The following is a 10,576-nucleotide window of genomic DNA, read 5'->3' as shown; positions in this document are numbered from 1 at the left end:
GTGGCCTTTTGCAAAATTAGCCACAAGTTGGCCGAAAATAGCCAACATTGGCTCTTCTTTGGCCATTTGCACTTCTAGCCTCTTTTTATGGCTTCCCTTCTTATGCCTTCATCTTCCACATCCTCCCAAGCAATCATCCACACGTTATACACTCTTGAGAGGTGTTCTTCAAGCGCCTCCAATGCCCCTCTCTTTATAAACATCACTTGTAAGTTTTGGAGCTCCTTGGCTTGACTACAAGTGAATGGCCTTGAATGAGTGGTGCCCATTGGTATCATATCAGAATTACTATGAACTCGACTCATCCTTTGTTAATTTATGCCGACCAGTTGCATATATTATTGTTTGGAAAATAGTTAATTATGTTTCTGTGGTTTCATGTTTAACTTTGATATCCGAAACCTTGATACTCAAGATTCACAAATGTTTTTATCAATATATTTATGTCATTTGATAGGAAAATATCTATGGGCAGGTTGTAATTTTCAATAGACCTTAATGCTAGAAATAAAGCCCTTTCTTTTATAACCAAATGAAACTTATTATAGTCAGGATCCAAGACATGGGTACGTAATTCGGTGACACTTGTAATTTGAACAAAATATATTTTTCAACTTTCATCTTTCTCCTTTTAATTTTGCAGAAAATATTCAGGCTCGAGTTACTGCATATTGACGAGAAACCTTCTCATGTCAAAATCGAATGTATAAAATTGCGATCTTTCACAATTGCTTGTGAAGGCAAGGAGCTTTTCTTTTGGTTATTGCTCTAAATCACTAGCGATAATTGTCCGTGTAGTCTTCTTTTCCCCTTTTCAACATCTCTTAGAAGTCTGCGCTGATTTCTTCTGTTTTTGGGATTGATGGATTATGAACATTTAAGTATTTACATTTAGGTACTCTTCATGTCACTTGCTTAATCTATTAAGAATTTGCTTTGCGTACAATCTGGCAATAGAATTTTACTTTATGGTGACTTTGTTATTTTCTGGAGTTAGAATTTTATTTACAGACATTACCATATATGCATCCTTATGATGGATAGCTTTGACAAATGCAGATTTATCTGTGTTTCTAATGATTAATATTGGCTTGGGAGGTAGAGAATTTTTCTGAGCGATTTTTTCTTTTAATACAAATACCAAAAAATTGTTAATATGATAGAAAAATATGTAATTTTGATATAAGCTAACCTTCATTTGATTCCTTATTTATATGGCTTACCTTCAAATAATATTTTGTGTTGTAATATTAGCATATCAAGTAGTTTTTTTAATCGAATGTTCCCGGAGGGACAGCATATCAAGTAGTGAATTATAACATATTCTCCATAGGGGTGGCAAAACTAGCTCAAACCCATTTGACCCGCCTAACCCGCCTAAGCTTTAATGAGTTTGAGCTAGAGTGATTTTGAAGATGGACTGATTTGGGCTAGCCCAAGTTGACCTATCACAAATCATCAGCCCAAACTGGCCCATCAACTGAGCCAAACTGACCCATCAATTGTCTTCCATGCATATATATAAAAGCTACAAAGCATGATTAACTTCTTTTTTAATTATTATTTAAATTTATTTTTGTAATTATTTTATTTTTAAAAATATTTATTTTAAATTTTTTAGAAAAAAATATTTCTGGATCTGCTCCGTGTGAATTAGTGTTGGATCGTAAGCACCTCGAGACTGACCTCTAAGAATTATTGAATGACAAGCCTTTTCTATACCCTGTGAATTATGAACTTCACTCCATACTCTGCCAGGCAAGACAATATTTTAGGTTCACCTCATCTATGGTGTTAGCCTTACAAAACTAGTTAGCATACAATACCTATTTAATTTCATTACTGATATACGTATGAAAAAATGTTCATCACTGTAGCTCTAACTTATGTTTATTAAGCTAGTTTGGAACTATCATTTTGTTTGTGTCTGATCAAATTTAAAATTACAAGATACTTATTCTAGTAGCAACAGATACTTATTCTCTTCACCCAATAACTAAACTAGTATTGTAGTACTAATTAATTGCCTTGAGTTTGCAGTCATGTCTCTTGAAGTAAATGATGGTTTATTATTAATAGTTACTCTCTTAAATGGCAAATCCTGAATACCGTACCGAAATTTACCGAACCGAACTTTTTCGATTCGGTATTTGGTATCTACTTTCAATTACCGAACCCGAATTTTGAAAACACCGAACCGAATACCGAATGCCCACCCCTACTTATGAGGAAATATTTACAGTGAATATCTTTATAATTTTGAGTAAAAGCATACGTTTGAGTTTCATATAAGAAAAAAAAAGTATTTAAAGTTGATTTTTTCAAAACACTGTTTATTTAGAAAAGTATGAGCAAGAGAATATTTGCAATCAAAGAATATCGATATTTTTAGTTTCTCAAAATGTTGAAAAGGTGGGTTAAATTGGACGGGTTGAGTTATGATCCTTCATTTAGCCCATCTTGACTCAGCCCATCTTAGCCCAAACAAGCTTTGGGCAGGGTTTCGACATGAGAAATTCTTTGAATTGACTCTCTTGCAAGGTCCAATGAGACGAACATTATATACATAACGGAAAAGGCTCATAAATACTCCTAACCTATTCAAAAAAGCTCATAAATACCCTCCTTCCACCTTTTGGTCTAAAAATATCCTTCCATCCACCTTTTAGGTCTAAAAATACCCTTAAGGTTTGTTTTTGGCTCAAATATACCTCTCAAACTAACAAGTTAAAATTAACTCTTTTAAAAAGCCAAATGGCATTTTGTAATTGGTCAATAATAAAATTTCGTAATTTAAAAAAAAATCCAGATTTAAAAAAAAAATTCCAGATTTTTTTAAAAATTCCGTAATTGGTCAATAATAAAATTCCGTAATTTTAAAAAAAAATCCAGATTTAAAAAAAAATCCAGATTTAAAAAAAAAAATCCAGATTTTTTTAAAAATTCCGTAATTTAAAAAAAAAAATTCCAGATTTAAAAAAAAAAATTCTAGATTTTAAAAAAAATTCCAGATTTTTTTAAAAATTCCGTAATTGGTCAATAATAAAATTCCGTAATTTAAAATTTTTGGTCAAAAAAAAATTCGCATTTTTTAAAAATTGGTCAATAATAAAATTCCGTGATTTAAAAAAAAATCCAGATTTTAAAAAAAAATTCCAGATTTTTTTTAAATTACGGAATTTTATTATTGACCAATTACAAAATGCCATTTGGCTTTTTAAAAGAGTTAATTTTAACTTGTTAGTTTAAGGGGTATATTTGAGCCAAAAACAAACCTTAAGGGTATTTTTAGACCAAAAGGTGAAAGGAGGATATTTATGAGCCTTTTTGAATAGGTTAGGAGTATTTATGAGCCTTTTCCGTATACATAATAGCAAAAAGTTCTAGTAAATCAACTTCCTCGGTGGTCTTTATCTCCCACTAGTTAAAAAAAAAAAAAAAAAACCTGCGGCGATGTATTGTCAATATTAAAGAAAATTAGATGTGGATGCCCGTGCAAGCCCAAGTTTGATATAGGTCAAGATGGGGACAGACAAAGAGAAGTGAACGATGAACATTTTATGATCTACAAGAATGACATAAATTTATGAATCTATCAATATCGTGAAACAAATCAGTTCTCCTATAGTATAATCACAAACAGATTTTATCATTATTCTTAACCACCTACCCCCTTGGAATAAAAGGGGAAACAATCGCGATTTGCTTGGACCAGGCTTCCAACTATATGGCAAGGATGACGTTCTCGAGCACGATGAGCCCAGTTGCCCAGTTGCAGGTTGGAAATAGCTGATAGTTGATAACCACAAGCCAATAAAAGGCAAAACTGAATGTGTTAATCTAAGTTAATTCATTGATGACGCGACTTCAATGGCACTACCTAATGGCCATGCTGCTTCAACCAGGGAATTCTTGTATTTCACCTTTTTCACCAATGTCATTTCTTGAAGAGCATCAAGTCCTGTCCAATAAAGTATTTAATGACTAACTGAAACATACTAAAAATGCTATGTAAATAGTGTATTTCCCGAAGGATGAATCTCGTCTTACCAAATCCATCCACAAGTAGTGTGTACTGGTAGACAAGATCCATGCACAAGTATGGCAAGTTATCTGGATCCACACGAGGAAATGTAGCTTTGGCATCATCAATTCTAGTATCACAAGCACGTCTAGCTGCACTCTCAAAGTTAATTGGACGAACTTTAGCAACAGCTACATTTGGATCAACAAAACCAACCTGTGCCCACAAGATGTTATATTAGTTGCAAAACCATAGAAAAACTAGGGCATTTATCCTTTCTTGGAATAGCAGCTCATCAAACTCAGTGGTGACTCGTACCTCAGCAGCTCTATCAAAGAAAAATGAGGCAACAAACATATTCTTCTGACCATCTCCACCTCCACCGTTCCACACCCCACCAAAGGTGCATTTCATGTGGGTGCATGTTGTTTCGTTAACTTTCAGCGCCTTCAGGGCTACCAACCTACAATTCGTCATGCTTGAACCCTGAGACATAGCCGATGCTGGGTAAACCTTTCCTCCATACTTGTAGGACCCTTGTAGACGAAAAACATTGTCAAGACACAGTTGCTTATATAGGATAATATAGTTAGAGAAATAATTCCAGGACCAGCAGGAGTCACAGGCTTTTTGTAAATTAGGTATTCTGTGGTCCTACTTTCTACAACTTACCAGATGACTAAAAACGTAATTGGAACATTTAAGACCAACCTTGATTTTGGGGGCATATTTTGAACTGGATAGTCCAAAGGCCATTACTTGGGAATAAAACTGAGTGACTTGATAATAAGAGTAACGAAACATCCAAGGCCAACCTAGATTTTGGGGGCAAACAAAAGTTGAAACTTCACAAAGAGAAGAGGGGATTTCCTCTTACTGTTTTTGTGGATCGTTAAGAGAAAGGTTTTTTCTCTTACTTATTCATTGAGAGAGAGAGACCAGAGAGCGGGAGGGAGGGAGGTAACTGATGCTTTAAAAAGGACCATCGCACCAAAAGAAGCAACTACGGGACAGAATACAACAGCACTGAGAAAAATAGTAATACCATGATGCCCTGTTAAGATGCAAGGACTGCCAGATTCCTTGGTCGCCTTCAGAATTTCAGCTCGAGCTGCTAGCAATCCATAGCGCAAATAACTGCAAACAAGATGGATAAATCACATTAAAGATGTGCAATAAAAGGGTGAGTAAACACAAGGAGATACACATGTCCAGATAACAAGTGAAATGCCAATAAGTCAGATCAGAAATTCAAGGTAAATTTACAAAATGCCAACTGGGTAGCCTGACATTTTCTGAGAATGTATACTTCTTTATAAGAGATCAGACGGACCTGTGAACATAGAGGTGATATTTTGCCCCCTTGAGATACATTTCTTGCACGTACGTATTATCTCCATCTGACAGCTTTGGAGCCTTTTGAGCATCTGACTCTGAGATGGCATATGCCATTTGTACTGAGCCACCTCCAAGATCTACCACTCCAACTGTATCAGAATATTTTCTACCCAAATTGCCTAGCAAATAATTGATGGTGACCTGCACAGACATTTGTAATAAAAATTCAGCTAATTGTATCAATTGATTGTCTGTATCCCACTGTCAGTTTATGAACACAAGGTTAGATGATTTCTATAACCCATGTGGTTGGATTAAAGATCAAGAAAAAATAATACAAATGTGATCCGATCTATCTACATATGCAATTATCTTAAATAGCGAAACAGTTTTACTAGTAATGCAAGCCTCGTTACGTATCTTGCACTAGCTTAGTAGGCGACGACACATAGACATCTATTTAAAGAGTAGGGCGAATCAAGCTAAGAAAGCACAAAGAGAGGATGCTTCTAATTCGTCCCAAATTCATCAACACAAGTAGCAAACTAATAGGATAGCTAACGCTAAATAACCTCGAATCAAGTGTAAACTAATAGTTTGCATAACCTAGAATGTGTATGCCCTTGTTTATCTATCCAAGCCTCCAATCAACAGCAAGATCAAGTTTCTATCCATGTGGTTCACTCCTATCATGTTGAATCATGCAAACTGCTTAGACACTTTTTATTTGTTTATTACAGGTCCACAACACATTCTCTCATTGAGGGATTCTTTTTGTTGTGTCACGTACTTGAAAATATTTAATTGACGTTTTGTAGTGAACTTTTCTGATAAAGAAAAAAAAAGGTTCACTACAATAACTCTACCTACTCTAGTACCACATTGGATTATGTAAATACTTAATTGTTAGCCTACATCTGAGGATAAAGATTTAACGACCTTGAATTAACTAATCAACATCACACGAGAGGTAAACTACCACAAAATGGATCCTTGAAAAGAGATCATAACCACTGCTTCACTTTTTTGCTTCTCTCTAGTCTCTAAGTATCTCAAATTTAAATTAAAGCATCTCTAACTTCGAATGGTATGGTAGTTTCACGTACAAAGAAGAACAGAACAAGTTGAGGTTCACATTACATACCCATTGGTAAGCACCTTCCTGATTCCCGTCAAGAACAGTAACCCAACTCGCCTTTGACTTGAGGCTGCTTTTGCTCTTTAGAAAATCCCTCACCTTCAAATGAGAATTTTGTGATTCTAAGTATTCAGAAATCCAATATCCAATATAGAAAAGAAAACTGAAAATTCTAACATAAGACATGCCCAAACGGAAAGAAAGCCTATTACGAATGATGGTCTAAGAAAGGAATCAATTTTACCGCTTGAAGAATCTTGTCAGATGCATTACCTCCCAACTGCCTCAAACCTGCAGTTGCCTAGATAGATTCCACATTAGTATTCAGATATTGAGCAGGCTAAAGAATCTAACTTTCAATCGTATGAAATAACTCTAATAACAGTATCCACTCACCCCAACTCTGACTGGTGTGTTACTGCGCAAATCCATCGGAACTACATCCTCTGCTTTCTCCAGAAGTGGCTGAAGAGATTTTGCAGCCGCTGCAGGGTCACTAGCAAATGCACTCAAACCTGGTTTTTTCTGTAGTGTCAAAACCAACTAGATGAACATTTGGTGCCAAGAGAAAGCCTTTACACAATATATAGCAACTCATTTGAAACAAACTTACACGGTACATTCAGTATGGAGCAATTTATTTATTTATTTTTTTGAGAAGGTAACAACTAGTATGGAGCAAAATTTTCTATGAGAATTGGTTTTTGTGGAAATGTTTTACCTTGGGAAATGCTAATTAACAATGCCGGTTGTGTATAAGAGTAGGTGGCATACTATAATGTACAATGAGAAGTAAGGGGTCATTTGGTAGGATGTATTAGAGAAAATAATGCATGTGTTACCTTTGGTATTACTAATCCCTTGTTTGGTACATTCTTTCAACCTATGTATAACTAATGCAAGTATTGGTTATACACTCTATTTGGTATTATCTTATGTATAATTAGCACATAGCAAACCAAGGAATTAGCAATACCAAGGTTATTAATGCATGGATAAGCATGGTTAACGAAATTATGCAATGCATGTTATTTTTAATAGACCACACCAAACAGTCGATAAGAAATAATCTCAACATAACTAATCCCTGCATTACTAATACACCCTATTCAGTACTATTCTTATACACCCTACCAAACGACCCCTAAGAGTATAAGTATAATGCCTTGATGACGCTCTTGAGTGATAAAGGTTAACAACAATAATTGAAGTTAAAGTTCTGTAATTGTCAGGTAAATCAACTTCCAAGTGACAAAAGTTGTTTTTCGCACTTCCTATATTTTCCTAAAGGATTTCATTAACAAAAGTAATTCCTGCAAAACAATTGTCACAAGAATACACCCAAAAAGTAGAACAGAAAGCAATTATGGACTCCATTTGAGCAGCATTTTCAAGAATAATTTTTTTTTTTTTTTTTAATAAATCTCAAAATACAAAATTACCTGGAGGAAGAGCTCGAGATCATTGCCAATGGGAACAAGATCCAAGTGCTGATCAAAACAGAAAACATGAACCCTACTACCAGAACTACCCGCATCAAATATAACAGCATAATTTCTAGATCCAAACTTGGGAGAAAACTTCCTATTAACTGACCCCATTGAATCAGAAGGGTAACTCGTTGGCATTACAAAAAGCACAAAACAAACAAGCAACATAGGAACTGAAATCACAAGAATCACTCCACGGTATCTATGGATCTTATCGGAAAATGAGTCACCCCCGTATTGCTGCCTGTTGCGTTTCAACATTTTCTCATGCTCCATTTGAAGTGGGTCAGGGTCCTGTTGCATATGCTCTAAAAGTCAGACCGATACAAGATTTGAAGTTTATGGGTTCCTACAGTAATCTCAAATTAATTTACAATAAAGTGTATGAGTTCCTACAGTAATCTCAAATTAGTTTACAATGAAGTTTATGAGTTCCTACAGTAATCTCAAATTAGTTTACAATGAAACTTATGGGTTCCTATCGTAATCTCAAATTAATATACAATGAAGTTTATGAGTTCCTACAATGATAATTGGGTTTTCACAATCAAATATTTATTAAATTTTAATGAACTTTTTAATATAGGGCATGAGCAAAAACTACTGGGTTCCCGGAACCCATACCCGAAGAGTTGGATCCGCCCCTGCTAAAAGCCAGAGGCGTATCCAACATTTGAAGTTTATGGTTTCCTACTTGCTACGGTATTCTCAAATCAATTTACAATGATAACTGGGTTTTCACAATCAAATATTATAACATTTTAATAAACTTTTGAATACAGAGTATGAGCAAAAACTACTGAGTTCCCGGGAACCCTTTACAATGATAACTGGGTTCACAATCAAATATTACTAACATTTTAATCAACTTTAAAATACATATACATTTCACAATCAAACATTTACAACATTTTAATGAACTTTTTAATAGGGCATGAACAAAACTTAGTGGGTGCCCGGGAACCCATACCTGAAGAGCTGGATCTAAAAGTTCGGCTGCTGATGGTGATCGGTATCGGATCTGACCGTTACCCGCCGGTTTCTTCGACTGAGTTTCTTGTATTGACTCCAGTTCTTCTTACTTTGAAATTGTATAGTAGGAACGGCTGTTAATTGGGGGAAAAAGCAAAATGCCGTTCCTGTAGAGATATTTGAATTGAGAATGTTAGCTTTATTTGCTCATTTGGGTATCTGATTTTGATGGCAAAGGGGTTGATCCGAGAGTATAGGATAAGTAAAGTGTAGTTTCTTCAGTGAGGAAGAAGAGGGACTTTCGGGTTTATGTCTCTCAGGAAATGGAGCAATTGAACTGTTGCAATTTGGTTAATGGGGAAGATTTAAATGCTTCTTTTGATTTTGCAAACTTTACGTGAGACATGGGGAGAAAAGTCTTAAGGGTGTTGAAGTGTTGTTAACTGGATAACATGGGTGAATATTTCGGATATTAAAAACTTGGGAGTGGTTGTGCGAGGTATGGTGCAGAGATTACAAGATTGATGCTTTCAGATTTGTTAAAGGCGCACCAAGGTTTTACAATGGGAGATCCGATGGTTAAAGATGTCTTAAATGAGGCTGCAGGGTGTGCGCCGAAATGCTCAGAGTTATGAGCGTGTTAAGAGGAAGCATGAGGAGAATTTGATGTATTTAGAGTTAATGGGGTTCTATCGGATTTACGTATTGGGTGAAAGTCGAGAAACATAAAGATTGCGACCATAAGGTATAGTTCTTCGGCATTAAGTTGATGACTTGGATAGAATTCAGCCTTCGGTGTCGAGGTGATGGTACAGGGTTAATTATTCATGAGAAAAGAGATAGAAGAGGTTACTAAAGATGTATGGAAGGCTTACTATGTAACTTGTGGGGTCTCAGGATTGTTTGGTTATGAGAAAGGGACTAGAATCGGTTGCCATAGATGTGTGAAAGGACTATGATTGGTTTCGTGAAGGTTTGGAGTTAGTTCAGGTTACCATTGGTGATATTCCGGAAGTTGTGCATTTATTCCGGGTCAGTATTGTTCATTTAGAGCTGTAGGACTATGTTTATATTACCAAAATGACCTATGGGCATTCTAGTAAATCACCTTCACATATCTGATGGGTTTCAGTTCAGAATTGCAGTATGACAGGTTTATCGAGATTTATCAAGGTTTGCAAGTGGATTTGATGATATTTTACCGAGGGCAATTATTTGGACAGTTATAATAGTTTATGTTGGTACTTGGTTAATGGTTTGAGAAGGTACAAATGGTTATGGGAAGTCTCTAGGGTGATCGGGTGGTTTCCTACAAATTTGGCTTGGTACGCTAATCAATAGGTATGCTTATAGTATGATGATTTGAGAAGGCTGGGCGATGGGTTTTGGCTAAGTGGTTTCAACACCAGGATACGACACTTACAAAATTGTGGCGTTGGATAAGATCAGTTTTAAGGGAATTGCTTAGAGTTTTCTCAGATAAAGCAAGGATTCTTTTACGAAAGGAAGTCATTATTTGGGCTTGTGGCGTGTTTCTAAGTGTTCTAAGGAAACTTAGGGCGACGGACGGCCTTGGAAGGTGTGAAAGAAAGGTTAGTAGAATCAGAGTATTTT

General features: G+C 35.6%; 1 protein-coding gene across 1 annotated transcript; it reads right to left on the bottom strand.

Moving 5' to 3' along the window:
* Positions 1-3,543: 3,543 nt before the first annotated feature.
* Positions 3,544-8,293, bottom strand: LOC132056170 (apyrase 1-like). The gene is made up of 9 exons (XM_059448255.1): positions 7,943-8,293; positions 6,897-7,025; positions 6,745-6,801; positions 6,507-6,599; positions 5,358-5,563; positions 5,070-5,161; positions 4,343-4,560; positions 4,051-4,240; positions 3,544-3,961 (listed from the first exon to the last, which is right to left on the bottom strand). Exons 1-9 carry the CDS (start codon positions 8,291-8,293, stop codon positions 3,846-3,848), a joined length of 1,452 nt encoding a protein of 483 aa, XP_059304238.1. The 3' UTR covers positions 3,544-3,845.
* Between the last annotated feature and the right edge of the window lie 2,283 nt (positions 8,294-10,576).

Source organism: Lycium ferocissimum, chromosome 1 (genome assembly GCF_029784015.1).
Source record: "Lycium ferocissimum isolate CSIRO_LF1 chromosome 1, AGI_CSIRO_Lferr_CH_V1, whole genome shotgun sequence".
Taxonomy (NCBI): domain Eukaryota; kingdom Viridiplantae; phylum Streptophyta; class Magnoliopsida; order Solanales; family Solanaceae; genus Lycium; species Lycium ferocissimum.
Note: the sequence above shows the minus strand (reverse complement) of the source record. Positions and strands in the feature narration are given on the sequence as shown.